The sequence below is a fragment of the Carcharhinus amblyrhynchos genome, chromosome 2 (assembly GCF_965287045.1).
Source record: "Carcharhinus amblyrhynchos chromosome 2, sCarAmb.v2.hapA, whole genome shotgun sequence".
Taxonomy (NCBI): domain Eukaryota; kingdom Metazoa; phylum Chordata; class Chondrichthyes; order Carcharhiniformes; family Carcharhinidae; genus Carcharhinus; species Carcharhinus amblyrhynchos.
The window spans coordinates 127185885-127204802 of NC_137325.1; the positions used below are offsets into that span (position 1 = coordinate 127185885).

General features: G+C 45.7%; 1 protein-coding gene across 1 annotated transcript in view; it reads left to right on the forward strand.

Annotated features, from left to right (window-relative positions):
* Window positions 1–18918, forward strand: part of adarb2 (adenosine deaminase RNA specific B2 (inactive)) — a 665338-nt gene that overhangs the window by 514873 nt on the left and 131547 nt on the right. Inside the window, exon 5 of the mRNA XM_080217455.1 lies at window positions 6105–6219. Within this exon, the coding sequence (XP_080073581.1) occupies window positions 6105–6219 (115 nt within the window). The remainder of the gene's footprint in view (window positions 1–6104; window positions 6220–18918) is intronic.

Below are 18918 nucleotides of genomic sequence, written 5' to 3' on the forward strand. Positions count from 1 at the left end.
GAAACTTATCCAACAAATTTGACACCAGGCCACATAAGAACACATTTCGACCAGTGATCAGAAAGTAGCTCAAAGAGTAGGTTTTTACTTCGAATCTCAGAAGAGGAGAGCAAAGTCAAGAGACAGAGGGGTTTGGAGAAGGAATTCCAGATAAGGATATTGATGGTGCCACTACCAGCGATGGAACAACTTTTCCCTCAGTGGGAAAAGTGATGAGATTCCTGCTGGGTGGTTTGGTGCGATTCAGCTTTCAATTATTCCACCCTTAGGATTTGTTTTGGAGCCTGGGAACCTAAGGACAGGACTGGCTCCTCAGATATTGGGGGCCAGATCTCCAGACAACTCTACACATACTCCTCTGCTACCAGCTGGCTAAAGCCCTCCCCCCACAAGCCTCCCCCTCCCCATCAGCCACTCTTTGACACTGCTAATTTACTGCTGGTTGGAGTCATACCTGGCACTTGGGAGGTCGTTGTGGTTGTGGAGGTTCAGTCATCTCTGCGGGAGTCACTTAGGGTAGTATCCGAGGCACAGTAATCCTCAGACGCATCATCAATGACCTTCCCTCCATCATTAGGTCAAAAGTGGGGATGTTCACCGATGATTGCACAATATTCAGCACCATTTGCGATACTGAAGCAGTCCATGTTCAAACGCAACAAGATCTGGACAATACCCAGGCTTGGGCTGACAGGTGGCAAGTAACATTCGTGCCACACAAATGCCAGGCAATGACCATCATCAATAAGAGACTCTCCAACCATCGCCCCTTGACATTCAATGGTATAACCATTACTGAATCCCCCACTGTCAACATCCTGGGGATTACCATTGATCAGAAACTGAACTGGATTAGCCATATGAGTACTGTGGCTAAAAGAGGAAGTTAGAGGTTAAGAATCCTGCAGTGTGGAACTCACCTCCTGACTCCCCAAAGCCTGTCCACCATCTACAAGGCACAAGTCAGGAGCCTGATGGAATACTCCTCAATTGCCTGGATGGGTGCAGATCCAACAATACTCCAGAAGCTTGACACCATCAAGAGCAAAGAAGCCCACTTGATTGGCACCCCATCCACAAACATCCACTCCCTCCACCACTGACGCTCAGTAGCAGCAGTGTGCACTTTCTACAAGATTCACTGCAGCAAAGATCCTTAGACAGCACCTTCCAAACCCATGACCACTTCCAGCTAGAAGGACAAGGGCAACATATACATGGGAACACCATCATCTGCAAGTTCCCCTCCAAGGGCACTCACTATCCTGATAAGGTTGGCACTGTTAGGGTGGCACTGCCAGGATGCCAAGGGCAGTGCCATGACACTACCCAGCCATATCCCCAACCACCAATGTCCTCCCAGCCCCCTGTTATGGTCTGTGTTTGTGGAGACCATGGCCAGAATTATCCGACCCCGCGTCGTTCTAAGATTCTCCAGTCCTGCTGCAGTAAGTGGAGAGTTTAAACCATAGAAATCCTACAGTGCAGAAAGAGGCCATTCAACCCATTGAATCTGCACCGACAACAATCCTACCCAGGCCCTATCCCCATAGCCCTACATATTTACCCGCTAATCCCTCTAACCTACACATCTCAGGACACTAAGGGGCAATTTAGCTTGGCTGATCCACCAAACCTGCACATCTCTGGACTATAGGAGGAAACCGGAGCACCCAGAGGAAACCCACACAGACATGGAGAGAATGTGCTAACTCCGCACAGACGATGACCTGAGCCGAGAATTGAACCCGGGAACCAGTTGGCTGAGCGCCCAATTCTCCATTCTTGCTGCTAGTGGTGGCAGGGCACCCGACATGGAGAATTCCGTCCCGGTAGTGATTTGTGCCGGGTTCCAACTGTATCCAAGGGTCAGAGAATTGCAGGACAGCCCAGCCTAACTGAATGAATATATAAATATTCTAATCAGGTGCATGCCCTCTTGATTTGTTTTGATTTGATATATTATTGTCATATGTATTAACATGCAGTGAAAAGTATTGTTTCTTGTTCACTGTACAGACAAAACATACCAATCATAGAGAAGGAAAGGAGAGAGTGAAGAATGTAGTGTTACAGTCATAGCTAAGGTGTAGAGAAAGATCAGCTGAGTGCTAGATAGGTCCATTCAAAAGATGGCAGCAGGGAAGAAGCTGTTTTTGAATCAATTGGTATGTGACCTCAGACTTTTGTATCTTTTTCCCAAGAAGGTGGAAGAGAGAATGTCGGGGTGCGTGGGGTCCTTAATTATGCTGGCTGCTTTGCTGAGGCAGCAGGAAGTTAGACAGAGATTTGCATGTTGGATTGGGCTACATTCACGACCTTCTGTAGTTCCTTGCAGTCTTGGGCAGAGCAGGAGACATACCAAGCTGTGATACAACCAGAAAGAATGCTTTCAATGGTGCATCTGTAAAAGTTGGTGAGAGTCGTAGCTGACGTGCCAAATTTCCTTCGTCCTCTGAGAAGGTAGAGGCGTTGGTGGGCTTTCTTAACTATAGTGTCAGCATGGGGGGACCAGGACAGGTTGTTGGGCATGAACAGGATGACATTGGGGCAGGGGGACTGGGCAAATCCCAAAAGAAGTCTTACTGGCACTAATTGTGTTATGGCCCCTCTCCCACCCTTCCCCAGTTCTAGCGCGATTTGCACTTGAACCACAGTGCTAACCACTGTGCCAACGTGCCGCCCTGACATGTGACAGACAAAGCACAGGACATTAGAACATAGAACATAGAACATTACAGCGCAGTACAGGCCCTTTGGCCCTCGATGTTGCGCCGACCAGTGGAACCAATCTAATGACCCTCTAACCTAAACTATTCCAATGTTATCCGTACGCCTATCCACTGACCATTTGAACGCCCTTAAAGTTGGCGAGTCCACAACTGCTGCAGGCAGGGCATTCCACGCCCTTACTACCCTCTGAGTAAAGAAATATACAGATTGCTGTGTTCCGTTAAATCACATGGATTGCGTAGTGTAATTTGCTTTTTCAAAATTGAAATATTAATCCAATGACTCAAAATAGATCAAGATTTACATCGTCTTTATTAACAATTGTCGAATGACTCATGGGTGAAACTTGGTATAAACATGTTTGCACCATTGATATGAGAAGGTAGGGGGGATTAAAGCTGATTTAGCCGGCATTTGTGCAGTGGCTGTAATAAAACAGACAGCTCCTCTCTGACATGCAGATGAGATCTGCTCTCAATAACTGTCTAAATTGTTTTCTAGGTAACATGTGATGTTCCATTCGAGAACATTTAATGATAATGTTGAAAGTACAATAGAGTGCTCTGTGTCCCTGCACACGGGATGTTCCAGGAAGACTGCTTCCCTTTTCAAACTGACTTACAGGAAGATATTACGGAGTTCATTTCTTGCGATGGTTTTTGTCTTAAAACAAGTGGGGCCTGATTCTCCGACCTCCTCAGGCAGACGGTGAATGGACCCTCGGCCAATAATCGGCACTTTTGATGGGCGTGAGGGCTCTTGGGATTCACCCCACCCACCCCCATCAGCCACTGTCAGGGTCTCACCCAGAGTGGGCAGCAACCCGGTAATTATGCCACCCCCCCCTTTCCGGGGTCCAAGGCATCAAGCCAAAGTGTCAGTGCCAGGATGCCATGCCAAGGTATGAGGCACAGTGGCATAATGGTTGGCGCTGCTGCCTCACAGAACCAGGGACCCGGGTTCGATTCTGGCCACGGGTGAGTGTTTTGCATGGAGTCTACACATTCTCCCCATGTCTGCATGGGTTTCCGCCCACAGACCAAAGATGTACAGGTTAGGTTGATTTGCCATGATAAATTGTCCCTTATTGACTGGGGCCTGGTTGGGATTGTGGTCTCGCTATTCCAAGACCAGGTTCCCTGGGTAGCCCAATTTCTGCGCTCAGAGTCAAGCCCCCTTCCCCCAAAAAATGAAATAGTGCCCCCCCCCCCCTCCACCACCACCCACTCGCCAGGGGAGCACCATCAAACCCTCACCAAAGAGGGGCATCCTCTTCCCCACCCACAAATATCAGATCACCTCCTCACATCTTGCAGGAGGCCATTCGGCCCATCGAGCCGACACTGACACCAATCCCACTCAGCCCTTATTTCTGTAACCTCATGTATTTACCCTGCTAATCCCCTTGACACTAAAAGGCAAATTAGCATGACTAATCAACCTAATCCACATTTTGGATTGTGGGAGGAAACCGGAGCACCCTGAAGAAACCCGTGCAGACACAGGGAGGATGTGCAGAATCTGTACAGACAGTGAACCAAGCCAAGAATTGAACCCGGGTCTTTGGCACTCTGAGGTAGCAGTGTCAACCACTGTCCCACCATGCCATCCCTAAGGCAATACTGTTAATCATGTCTTAGTCTCAGAAACAAAGAAAAATACAAATTATTACTTGAGAATGTGAAAAACCTGCTGTGCATGTGGCAGCTTCGATTCTATGTATTCATACTTTAAACAGAAAAAAATGAGTCATTAAAAGGACTTAAAACTTGAATGTAGTATAAAAAGTGAATTAAAAGATAAAGGGAAAATTAATAACCGGTCATAGCATGTAACTGGAAACAGCAATGAAGATTGAGTAATAAGAACTCAATGGGAAGAGGCAGGTTCGGTCGAGACATTTGAGAGATCATTCGATGATTAATTGAGGAGAAACAAAGTGCAAAGGTACCTGGGAAACATTGAAACTGGAAGCAAGAGTCGGCCATTTGATCCTTTGAGCCTGCTCTGCCATTCATTTTGATATTGGCTGTTCATCAAATTCAATATCCTGATCTCTCTTTCCTCCCCTCATATTCCTTGATCCCTTTAGCCCCAAGACCTATATCAATTTATTTTTGAAATCAGACGTTTTGATCTCAGCTACTTCCTGTTGTAGTGAATTCCACACATTCACCACTCTCTGGGTGAAGAAATCTCTCCTCACCTCAGTTCTAAAAGATTTACCCCTTATCCTCAAATTATGACCCCTAGCTCTGGGCTCCCCCATCCTCAGAAACATTCTTTCTGAATCTACTCTGTCTAACCCTGTTAGAATTTTATATGTTTCTATGAGACGCCTCTCACTCTTCAAAACTCCAGTGAATATAATCCTAACCACTTAGTTTATCCTCATATGACAGATCTAAGAACAAAGAAAATTATAGCACATGTACAGATCCTTCAGCGCTCCAAGCCTGCACCAACCATGCTGCCCATCTGAACAAAAACCTCTTACCCTCCCGGGGACCATATTCCTTTATTCCCAGCCTATTCATGTATTTGTCAAGACACCCCTTAAAAGTCACTACAGTATCCGCTTCCACTACCTCCCCTGGCAACGACTTCCAGGGACCCATCACCCTCTGTGTAAAAAACTTACCTCATACATCCCCCTTAAACCTTGCTCCTCTCACCTTAAACCTATGCCCCCTGGTAGTTGATTCTTCAGCCTTGGGAAAAAGCTTCTAACTATCCATTCTGTCCACTCCCCTCATAATCTTGTAGACTTCGACCAGGTCTCCCCTCAACATCTATCGTTCCAGTGAGAACAAACTAAGTTTCTCCAACCTCTCCTCATAGCTAATGCTCTCCACACCAGGCAACATCCTGGTAAACCTTTCCAGTACTTTCTCCAAAGTCTCCATATCCTTCTGATAGTATGACAGCCAGAATTGAACACTATATTGTAAATGCGGCCTAGCCGAGGATCTATAAAGCTGCAACATGACTTGCCGATTTTTACAGAAAAGGCAAGGAAATGGCACTAAGCCATGATGCTTGTTGGGAGAGCCGGTGTAGGCAGGATGGGCCAAATGGTCCTCTTCTGCACTGTAACAATTCTGTAATTCTGTGAGGACGTGTGCTGGTATTACATGCTGAATGGACCAGCATCAAGCCTGGCTGTTCAAGGCAGAAAACAGTTCAACTGAGAAGTGGAATGATCCAACACTTAGCACAGCAACAAAGATCACTTGTTTCTCTTTTTATCTCAGAAAAAGAAGGAACTGTGGAAATGACCACCTTCAGTACTTGTACAGAGTGGACAACATATGACCACACACTAAAAAAAAAATAGCCTCACAGCAATAAAATGTACCTGTGTCTTCCAGGAGTTTGCTGACGCAGTATTCCAGATGGTCACAGAGAAGTTCAAAGAGCTAACAGATAATTTGACCTCCTCGCATGCACGGCATAAGGTGCTGGCAGGAATCGTAATGACAAGAGGTAAGGCACGTCTTAACCCTAACTCCTTCATACAAAACGTGCTACCCTACCTTCTTTTTTTTCCCAGGAAAAACTGCTTAATATATTTTTATTGTCTAGTCTGTTTTCTGAAAAGCTGTTTACACTTAAAAAGTATATATATATATAATACAATTCCCCTTCAGCAAGCCTTGAAGCTTTGAAGTATTGGTTTAATATTTCAGTGTTGCGGCATGCTGTAAATAATTGCAGTTGTCTGAAATATCAAACACTACTTAAGTATTATTCTTTAACATAGCTGAATCAAGTTATGTTTTTAGGTTCCTACTGATGATCGCAAACAATAAGTACAGATCCTCGAGACCAATGCCCCATTAAGTGCAAAAATGGCCCAGAATTTGCAGGAAAAATAATGGTATGTGCATTAATGTGTATGCCATTCTTAGTGTGCAGTTGCCAATTTAGCTAGTGCTGAGTGAGACCGGAGATAAACACTCTTCTTTTGTTGTCCATCATCAGTCATAGGGTGATTCCCAATCCTCCAGGATTGATCAGAAGTCGAAGATCAAGCTTCAGGACACTGCTCCGTGGCACCCTGGGGGAAAGGTCATTGCGACATTATAAAAGGCTGTATTTGTAATTTTTTTTCGAACGACGGCTGCCGTCGGTGGTGGTAGAGGCAAACTCACTGGGGTCTTTTAAAAGACTTCTGGATGAGTACATGGGATTTAATGGGATTGGGAGTTACAGATAGTTCTATGGCTCGGTAGGTATGGATGTGATCGGCGCAACTTGTGGGCCGAAGGGCCTGTTTGTGCTGTAGTGTTCTATGTTCTATGTTCTATTTCTCTTTATCAGATATAAGAATATTGAAAATGGAGCCAAAATAATGTTGTTTGACTGACAGTCAACCATCATCCAATTGGGTAAAGTGTCTTATATGAACACAAAATCCTGCAGATGCAAGAACATGAAACAAAAACAGAAAAATGCTGGAAAATCTCAGCAAGTCTGACAGCATCTGTGTAGAGAGAATAGAGCCAAAGTTTTGAGTCTAGATGACCCTTTGTCAGATAGTAAGGAGTCTTTTTGCTTTCCAATTGGCATAGGTAAACAGTAGTGCACCACAGAAGATGGATGCATTGGCCAATTAATGGTCGTAGACTGGGGGCAAGACATGTGATCAAAACTCCAGGAACACATTTAATCACCTTGTCAATCAAGCAAGTAATTTCAGCTGGCACTGATGAAAGTACCTGTCCTGTAATTTGCATAACATGGAATCAATCACCAGATCCTGGAATGATTTTTTTTTAAGTATTAATGTCACAAGGAGGCTTACATTAACACTGCAATGAAGTTACTGTGAAAATCCCCTCGTCGCCGCACTCCACTGCCTGAATGGGTACACTGAGGGAGAATTTAGCATGGCCAATGCACCTAACCAACACGTCTTTCAGACTGTGGGCAGAAACTGGAGCACCCAGAGGAAGCCCAAGCAGACACGGGGAGAACATGCAAACTCCACACAGACAGGGACCCAAGTCGGGAATCGAACCCGTGTCCCTCATGCTGTGGGGCAGGATGCTAACCACTGTGCCACGGTGCCACCCTCTCCCTGCTGTGTTAATCCTGGTAAATCTTTGCCTTGATAAGGTATCCACATCAGCTACATAGTTGAATAAGAATGTTGAAGTTCGATCTGATTTACTTGTTTATTTTTAGCTTACGGTACTTCATCTGTAATATCTAATGATATGCTTCCAGTTCGCTTTTCACTACCAATCTCTTATGTTAATACAATCAGTGTTATTCTCCGCAGTCTGAAAATGAAGTTCGTGAGAAATAACTACCAAGGTTGGTTGGCATATAATATCACAACACCATGTGCGTAGTCAGAGAGCAGTGGAGATGATGAAGGTTTGAAATTGCGGATGATTCCAAAATAGCAAACATGCTGAATGAATGCTTCTTCCAAATATTCCCTAAGGAAGACATGAGGAAGAAGTTTCTTGACAAAGCCATCCTAAGGAAAATCAATGTTTTCTTTTTAAATATATAAATGAGTTGGCTAATGCTGTGCCCTTATTCAAGAAGGGTGACAAAACAGACACAAGCAATACAAACCTATTAATCTAACTTCCTACGTGTAGCATAGTGGAATCAATTCTCAGGTCTACGTTTCACCTGTACATCAATAACCTAATTAACCGCAGTCAGCACAGAATCAGACAGGGAAAATGTTGCCTACCTAATCTCCTGACCCGTGGCAAGGCCTATCAAATGGTGCACCCTGACATCTGCTACTAAACTTGACAAGCTGCAGATCTTAGAAACAGGTAAGAATGGCTGAAGACTGGAAAACAGTGATTGTATCTTCGAGGCGTTATATTGGAGTGAGGATTTGACATTGCATGGGATATCTCAGGGCGCAATCCTGAGGACACTATTTTTTTTTAATTCAGTCATGGGGCATGGGCATCGTTGGCTCAGCCAGCATTTATTGCCCATCCCTATTTACTCTTGAGAAGGTGGTGGTAAGCTGCCTTCTGCAGTGCATGTGCTGTGGATTGATCCACAATGCCGTTAGGGAGGGGATTCCAGGATCTTAGCACAGCGACTGCGAAGGAATATTCCCAAGTCAGGACAGTGAGTGGCTTGGAGGGGAACCTGCAAGTGATGGTGTTCCCATGTATCTGCTGCCCTTGTCCTTCTAGATGGAAGTGGTTATGGGCTTGGAAGGGGATGTCTAAGGACCTTTGGTGAATTGCTGCTGTGCATCTTATAGATAATACAGCAAGAATTCTCACAACACTAGGTAAAAGTCCAACAGGTTTATTTGGAATCACGAGCTTTCAGAGTGCTGCCCCAAAAACCCCCACACCATGCAGGCACGAGGATGAGCTGACCTCCCCCCTCTCTTTATCTCTATCAGTATAACCTCCTCTTTCTTTTTCCCCTCTTACGCTCATCTAGATTCACCTTATGTTTTCTCTCCTCAGCTTTCCCTTGTGGTAGTGAGTCTTGCATTCTGACCACTCTCTGGTTAAAGGAATTTCTCCTGAATTCTTCATTGGATTTTGTGGTGATCACCTTATGTATCAGGTCTCTAGTTTTGATCTCCTTCTCAAGCAGAAGCACCTTCTCTATGTCTACCTTTCAATTCATGAAGTCCCTCCTTCATGTTGCACTTTTGCACATGTTGCACGTGTTGCACTTTTGACAGCAGTTCCTCATCCAACTTGCACGCTTTCTCGAACTCATTCTGTAGGTTCTGAGCTTCCTCCTCTGATTCCGCCACCCCTTTGTAGTTTCACTAAGAAACCTCACAACACCAGGTTAAAGTCCAACAGAATTATGTGGAATCGCGAATAATCCATTATTCGTGGATGGGGAGGAAGCTGCCCCTCTTTGGTGAGGGGATGATAGCGCTCCTCTGGTCAGTGGGTGTGGAGGAGACACCATTTCATTATTTGGAGGGAGGAGGGCTTGTCTCAGAGCGCAGAGATTGAGTCTCCCTGTTTAAAGGGGGGCCCTGTCTCAGAACAGCAGGGCTGGCCAGCAGGTTGCTAAAGATAAGCTTATAAGCATCTTTTAGGTGGATGAATCCCCTCTGAAAGACACTGCCAGCACTAACAGGAAACATTCCCTTTTCTCCACTAGCATTTGATTTGATTTGATTTGATTTGATTTGACTTACTATTGTCACAAGTATTAGTATACAGTATTGTTTCTTGCGCACTATTCAAACAAAGCATACCATTCATAGAGAAGGAAAGGAGAGAGTGCAGAGTGTAGTGTTGCAGTTACAGCTAGAGAGTAGAGAAAGATCAACTTAGTGCGAGGTAGGTCCATTCAAAAGCCTGACAGCAGCATGGAAGAAGCTGTTCTTGAGTGGGTTGCTACGTGACCCCAGACCTTTGTACCTTTCTCCCGATAGGAAAAGATGGAAGAGAGAATGGCCGGGATGTGTGGGGTCCTTAATTATGCTAGCTGCTTTTCTGAGGCAGCGGGAAGTATGGACCGAGTTACCGGATGGGAGGCTGGTTTGTGTGATGGACTGGGCTTCATCCACGAATAAGTGCATGGGCAGTTCACCACAAAACAGGGGAATTTGTCTCAGTAAATACAGCGAGGCTGACCAGTGAGAAAAGGCTGGTATGGTGCAGATGGGACATGTATAGGATTATTAGCAGTTAAGAAAGATATTCACCCAGAATCATTACTTTAAGTAAAATGATGGGAAAAGAATCAGGGGCAGGGATTATGAAGAAGAATATCTTAATACCAATCCAAAAATTACATTGCATTAATTGGAGCTTCTGTTCCCTAATTACACTCCCACACTTTGCTGCCACTCTTCTGTCTGGAAGTGTGCACCGTAAGGAAATCAGTCAGTGTGAGGTAGGAAGATGAATTACATCCCACGTGGGTGTCAAATAAAAGAGGCACAGAGTATGTATTTTATACGCTATCTCTACTGACATAAGAAAAATCTGTGACCATGTTAGAAGTCACAATGTATTAGAGAACGATAATGAGAACTAAAGAGTGAGTTAAAGTTCCTTAGATGGCGCATACATCAACAGATTCCATCCCAGAGGCTATAAATAAGAAAACAAAAGTCCTTGCTTTTGTAGACTCATAGGATCTTTGACAGAAGATGAATTTTTATTCCCCAGTGAGCGCTGAATTGCTCAATTTTGAACCTGCATGCTTGCATTTTCCCTTTGACGCAGGCAACAGAAGAATGCGATCATAAGATACTCAATTGTCTGTGTTCAAAATCATAGTCGACTGAATGGCACTTTGCAAATATTCTGCGCCCCTCCACGCGATAATCCAGCTGGAGTCCATGAACACCAAAGTGTCAAGCGTGTCTCTCCTGCCTCTGTTGTTAGTAATGAATCAGCACTGTTTACCTATAGCTGTTTGCACAATTGCACAGCTTGGGAGACAGTAGACGGCCCCCAGTCCACTGAGTTCCAGTTAAAAGTGTCTGGCATTCAGTGTTCTCCCAGACTGACAACAATAGTTGCTACATTAACTGATGAATGTTGCCGTTTACATGCCGCTATCTGAAGCCATTGGGTGGGATTCTCCAATCTTGCTCGCTCCGTCATTGCTGCCAGGGAGAACGAGAATTTGGCACTCAGCCAAAACAATGGCACAGTGGTCAGCACTGCTGCCTCACAGCACCAGGGCCTCAGGTTTCAATCCCCGGCTTGGGTCATTGTTGGAGCAGAGCCTGCACATTCTCCCTGTGTCTGCATGGGTTTCCTCCCATCCTCCGAAAGATGTGCTGGTTAGATGCATTGGCCATGCTAAATTCTCCCTCAGTGTACCCGAACAGGTGCCAGAGTGTGGTGACTAGCGAATTTTCACAGTAATTTCACTGCAGTGTTAACATAAGTCTGCCTGTGACACTGCTTGATTTGATTTGATTTATTATTGTCACATGTATTAGCGTACAGTGAAAAGTATTGTTTCTTGTGCGTGATACAGACAAAACATACTGTTCATAGAGAAGGAAACTGGAGCATGCAGAATGTAGTATTACAGTCAAAGCTAGAGGTGTAGAGAAAGATCAACTTAATGCGAGGTAAGTCCATTCAAAAGTCTGGTGCAGCAGGGAAGAAGCTGGTGAGTCGTTTAGTGCATGACCTCAGACTTTTGTATCTTTTTCCCAATGGAAGAAGGTGGAAGAGGGAATGTCCGGGATGTGTGGATTATGCTGCTTTGCCTAGGTAGGAGGAAGTGTAGACAGAGTCAATGGATGGGAGGCTGGTCTGCATGATGGATTGGGCTGCATTCACGATCTTTTGTAGTTTCTTGTGATCTTGGGCAGGGCAGGAGCCATACCAAGCTGTGATACAACCAGAAAGAATGCTTTCCATGGTGCGTCTGTAAAAGTAATAAATAAAGTAATAAAACTTTAAAAACTTAAACGTAAAATCTCCCATTCACTGCAGTGGGACTGGAGGATCCAGCCATGAGCAAAGTTGGAGCATTCTGGCCATTGTTAAAAAGTTATAAATAGACGCGGTTAATGGTCCCAAAACCAACAGATCAGATCCAAAGCTCGGCAGCCCTGCCACATCCAGTTGTGAATGGGGGTGGGCAATTGAAGAATTGAGTGGAGAAGGAGGTGTCAGGAACATCCCCATTCTCAGTGAAAGAGGGGAAAAGGCTAAAGCATTGGCAACCAGCTTCAGCCAGAAGTGCCAAGTGGATGTGGAACCTTGCCCTGCCCTGCATCAGAGCTGCCACTTTTCAGCAATCTGATATTTGCTGACAGCATGTAGACTGCAGCGGTTCGGGAAGACATCTCACCACCACCATCTCAAGAGTAGTTACTGATGGACAACAAACACTGGCCCTTACAAAAAAAATCTTTGCATATTGGAATTTGTAAGAGAAAGTTAATTGGATGACTCATACTTGGACATTTGTAGTGTCCTATTTTGCAATAAACAAACTAGATAGAATCAATATAATTTAATAAAAATCACATGTATACAACACGTTAATTTTAAAATAGAATTTATGTCATTAGAGATATTTTCATTGGGTTTTGTAGTGAGCAATATTTTACATCTAAAACAATTTTCTAATGCTCCAAGAATTCTTCATATCTGCAGAATTATCTTTAGTTCAGGTCCCAGGACAATTTATCAAGTTGCCTGTGAAAAAAATAGAAGCTTTATTTTCAGCTTGCAATATAGCCCCAATACAAAATAGACACAAACCAGACAGATTGTCAGATAAAGATGTCATTATAAAGTAAAGAATGGCCAGAATGCTCCAACTTCGTCCATGGCTGGGATTCTCCAGTCCTGCTGCAGTGAATGGGTTTAAGTTTAAGTTTTTAAAGTTTTTTTCAAGTTTATTTATTTGTGTCACAAGTAGGCTTACATTAACACTGCAATGAAGTTACTTTGAAATCCCCTAGTCACCACACCCCAGCACCTGTTTGGGTACACTGGGGGAGAATTTAGCATGGCCAATGCACCTCACCAATAGATAAATACATCATTATGAAGTGCTTCGAAAGATTAGTCATAGCACGAATCAATTCCAACCTCCCAAACTACCTGGATCCATTACAGTTTGCCTACCGCCGCAACAAGTCCACAGCAGACACCACTTCCCTGGCCCTGCACTCAACCCTGGAACACCTAGATAACAAGGACACCTATGTCAGACTCCTATTTATTGACTACAGCTCAGTCTTCAACACTATTATTCCCACGAAACTCATCTCCAAACTCTGTGGCCTGGGCCTTGGCACCTCTCTCTGCAATTGGATCCTGGACTTCCTAACTCACAGATCATAATCAGTAAGGATAGGCAACAACACCTCCTCCATGATCATCCTCAATACCGGTGCCCCACAAGGCTGTGTTCTCAGCCCCCTACTATACTCCTTATACACCAATGACTGAGTGGCCAAATTCCCCTCCAATTCCATTTTCAAGTTTGCTGACAACACCACCATAGTGGGTCAGATCTCAAACAATGATGAGACAGAGCACAGGAATGAGACAGAGAATCTGGTGAACTGGTGCAGCAACAATAATCTCTCCCTAATGTCAACAAAACGAAGGAGATTGTCATTGACTTCAGGAAGCGTAATGGAGAACATGCCCCTGTCTACATCAATGGGAACGAAGTAGAAAGGGTCGAGAGCTTCAAGTTTTTTGGTGTCCAGGTCACCAGCAATGTCCCTGGTGTCCCTCCTTGTTGACACTATAGTTAAGAAAACCCACCAGCACCTCTACTTTCTCAGAAGACTAAAGAAATTTGGTATGTCAGCTATGACTCTCATCAACTTTTACAGATGCACCACAGAAAGCATTCTTTCTGGTTGTATCACTGCTTGGTATGACTCCTGCTCTGCCCAAGACCACAAGGAACTACAAAATGTCGTGAATGTAGCCCAATCCAAGACACAAACCAGCCTCCCATTCATTGACTATGACTACACTTTCTGCTGCCTCAGCAAAGCAGCCAGCATACCCCAGAGATTTTCTCTTCCACCTTCTTCCTTCGGGAAAATGATACAAAAATCTGGGGTCACATACCAACCGACTCAAGAACAGTTTCTTCCCTGCTGCTATCAGACTTTTGAATGGACTTACTTTGCAGTAAATTGATCTTTCTCTACACCCTAGCTATGGCTGTAACACTACATTCTGCACCCTGGCATTTTCTTTGTCTATGAACGGTATGTTTTGTCTATATAGCGCAAGAAACAATACTTTTCAGTGTATGTTAATACATGTGACAATAACAAATCAAATCAAATCAAATAATGATCAGTCGGGTGACCTAGTTGTAGACCAGGACAATTTCAGTCTTAATCAGCTCTTCTGAGCAGGCAGCCAGGACACCCACCTACAGCAACTCTTTAAATATGCATTGGGATACAATGGCATTACCAAGCCCCACTACAACATCAAAGATCTTTAACCATGGAATGCCAACAGTGCACAAGGAGACTGTTTGGCCCATCGGGTCTACACTGACAACCTGACAGAATATCTTACCCAAGCCTTCTCTTCCACCCTATCCCTGTAGCCTCACACACGTTCAATCCTGGTGACTGAGGTGGAGAGCGGGCTATTTCTGCCTCACAGCGCCAGGGACCTGGGTTCAATTCTGGCCTTGGGCAATTGTGCGGAGTTTGCACCTTCTCTCCATATCTGCGTGGGTTTCCTCTGGTGCTCCAGTTTTCTCTCTCAGTCAAAAGACATGCAGGTTAGGCTGATTGGCCATGCTAAATTACCCCTTAGTGTCTCAGAATGGATAGGGAGATTAGCGGGCTGAATAGATAGGATTATGGGGATAGTCTTGGGTAAGATGCTCTGTCATAGGGTCAGTGCAGACTCAATGGGCCGAATGGCCTCCTTCTGCACTGTAGGGATTCTATGAATCTATGAATTTACTTTGGCTAATCCATTTAAGCTACGCACCTTGAGACACTAAGGGGGCGATTTTCCCAGAAAAATTCTAAATGTTGCATTGGCAGAAAAAATGGTGTAATTCATGATTGTATTTTCAGTGGGGGCTCAGACTCGAATCTCCCCACTCTGTGCAATGCAGAGGTCACGTGAATATTATTAAAAGCTCAGGGAGCGGAACCTATTCACACCAGAGTCTGAGAGTTCTGGGCCTCTGCACATGCGCAGTTGTTCCGCACTGTCAGGTTCCCATTTACTGGCCAGCCCAGGACCCCTGGAGTGCTATCCCTCCAACCCGTGCCCCCCATTGCCCAATTGCAGCTCCCACAATCATTCTGGGCCAGCCCCGAACAACCCCCCCCCCACCCGTCCTGGAACACTCCAATCTCCAGCGCACCCTCCCCCCTCCCAGCAGTGACAATACTCCCCACTCCCCCCACCCCGGCAGACCATTCCCCCCAACCCCCTACCATGGGAGGCAGATCCCTCCTTGCAAACCAACCCCCCCACCCCCAGCCCACCCTGATTGCTGGCCCCCCTCCAACGCTGACTGATGCCCACGCAGAGTGGCAGCGGCAAACCCTCCGATCATCCCTAAGCCCTGCCCACAATAAGTCACACCTCCTTGGCACTGCCCAAAGCCTGGTGGTTGGTGCCAAGGTGTCCTCTGGGCATGGGAACTTTGCCCCTTGGGTAGTGCCAGGGGGTATATGCCTGCAGTGACAGGGAGCCCATGTCCAAGGGGCACCAGCCCCCTGCTGCCCAGCCCCTAGGGGAGGCCCCCCTTCCCTCCAGCGGGGTGTCCTGCTAGTTCACTGAAAGTAAGGAGCTACTCTAAACCCCGCCAGAGCGAAATGCTCTTGACCAGGTGGAAGATACTATTGGCCTGGGAAATTCAGTCCCGAGCCTGATAATGACTTTTAAAATAAATTAAAAATAGATTTAAATCACTTACCAGTTTGCCAGCCGGATTCCAGCATTGTCTCGACTGCACAAGCTCTCTGGTGGTGAGAGATGTGCATGCGCAAATCCCACAAAATGGCCGACACAAGCATCTTCTAACCTGACGCACAAAAGAGTCACGATTCGAGAATTGAGCCCTAAGGGGCAATTTAGCATGGCCAATCCACCTAACCTGCACACCTGGGTGTTAACCAGATTGTGATCCTCCCCCCCCCCCGCTCCAACTGGAGTGACCAGAATCTTCCCCAGAAAGGACAAGAACCTGAACAGAACTCATCTGCATTCATTTTAATCTCATTGGTGAGATTAATGTCAATTGCAGTGGCTTCCAGGTAAATTCCTACAAATGCACCCCCCCACCCCGCAACGGGAGGTCACCCAGGCAAAAATCAGATTTCCTCCCCTAAAGAACATCAGTGAACCAGAGGGGAGCAAAGAGATGAGGACCATGCTTCCCACCGGGGGGACCAGACTTGAAAAGTTTTGCGAGAATTGCACTCTTCGTTTTTGATTCCAAAACCCTTCTTTACCTTTCCGTCCCTTCATAGAATCAAATAAATCCCAGCTCTGTGGAGCTAGTTATTACTTGATTGAGTTAGTGGCTCTTATGAGAGGCACAAAATGAGCATTCTTTCAGGTAGGCCATGGTTGTCCAAGATTCTGTCAGTCGTGCTACTGAAATCCGATGGAATATAATCACCCTTAGAAAACTGGAGCCATTAGCAGTTCTATTAAGAACATAAGAACATAAGAAATAGGAGCAGGAGTAGGCCATCTAGCCCTTCGAGCCTGCCCCGCCATTCAATAAGATCATGGCTGATCTGTTGTGGCTCAGTTCCACATTCCCGCTCTCTCCCCATAACCCTTAATCCCCTCTCTTATCAAAAACCCATCAACCCGCTTCTTAAAAATATTTAGCGAGGCAGCCTCCACCACTTCAACGGGCAGAGAATTCCAGAGATTCACCACCCTTTGAGTGAAGAAGTTCCTCCTCAACTCCGTTCTAAACCGCCTCCCCTTTATCTTGAGGCTGTGCCCCCTAGTCCTACTGTCTTTTTTGAGCGGGAAGAGCCTCTCCACCTCTATCCTATCCATCCCATTCATCATCTTATACGTCTCAATGAGATCTCCCCTCATTCTTCTAAACTCTAACGAGTACAAGCCTAGTTTATTCAGCCTCTCCTCATAGCTCAATCCCCTCAACTCCGGTATCAGCCTAGTAAACCTCCTCTGCACTCCCTCCAGGGCCAAAATATCCTTGCGTAAGTACGGCGCCCAAAACTGCAGACAGTACTCCAGCTGCGGCCTCACCAATGCCCTATACAGCTGCAGCAAGACCTCCCTACTTTTATATTCAATCCCCCTCGCTATGAAGGCCAGCATCCCATTCGCCTTCCTGACCACCTGCTGCACCTGCAAGCTGGGTTTTTGCGACTCATGCACAAGGACCCCGAGGTCCCTCTGCACCGTCGCCTGCTGCAGTTTTTCGCCACGTAAGTAATAGTCCTTCCTACCATTCTTCCTACCAAAGTGGACCACCTCACACTTGCCAACATTAAATTCCATTTGCCATTTCCTGGCCCATTCGCCCAGCCTATCTAGATCCTTCTGCAGACTCTCCACACCCTCCGCACAATTTGCCTTTCCCCCAATCTTGGTGTCATCAGCAAATTTCGACACCCTGCACTCGGTTCCCTCCTCCAGATCATCTATATAAATGGTAAATAGCTGAGGCCCCAGCACCGACCCCTGGGGCACCCCACTAGTCACCAACCGCCAATCCGAATAGCACCCATTGACCCCCACTCTCTGCCTCCTATTTGACAACCAATCCTCTATCCACGCTAACACCCTACCCCCAACTCCATGTCCCCTGACCTTCTGCAATATCCTCTTGTGAGGTACCTTGTCAAACGCCTTCTGAAAATCCAGAAAGACCACATCCACCGGCTCTCCTCTATCCACTGCCCTAGACACATCCTCATAGAACTCCAGTAAATTTGTCAGACACGACTTCCCTTTAATGAAACCGTGTTGCGTCCGCCCTATCAAGCAATTCCCTTCAAGATGCCTCGCAATTTCCTCCTTAATAACGGATTCTAACATTTTACCTACCACAGACGTTAAACTAACCGGCCTATAATTCCCCGCCTTTTGCCTGGCACCCTTCTTAAACAACGGCGTAACATTAGCCGTTTTCCAATCTTCCGGCACTTCCCCAGAATCCAGCGACGTCTGGAAAATAACCACCAAGGCATCCACTATAACCTCCGCCATTTCTTTCAGAACCCTCGGATGCATTCCATCCGGTCCAGGGGACTTGTCCACAATCAGCCCCTCCAGTCTGTCGAGCACCACCTCTCTAGTAACAGTAATGTCATTAAGACCCTCCATTCCTACCACCTTTCCATCGCTAACACCCGGCAAATTATTCACGTCCTCCTCCGTGAAGACAGAAACAAAAAAGTTATTCAAGACCTCAGCCATATCCCCATCCCCTACCACTAGCTCCCCTTTCTCATCCTCTAAAGGACCAACGTTCACCCTAGCCAGCCTCTTCCTTTTTATATATTTATAAAAACTCTTGCTATCCTTTTTTATATTAAGTGCTAGCCCAGCCTCATAGCTTCTCCTACCCTCCTTTATCAACTTCTTTGTCAATCTTTGTTGACATTTAAACCTTTCCCAATCCTCTTCTCGCCCACTGCTCTTAGCTACTCTAAATTCCTCCGCTTTTAATTTAACACTTTCCTTCACCTCCTTCGTTATCCACGGCTTATTACCTCTCTTCCTA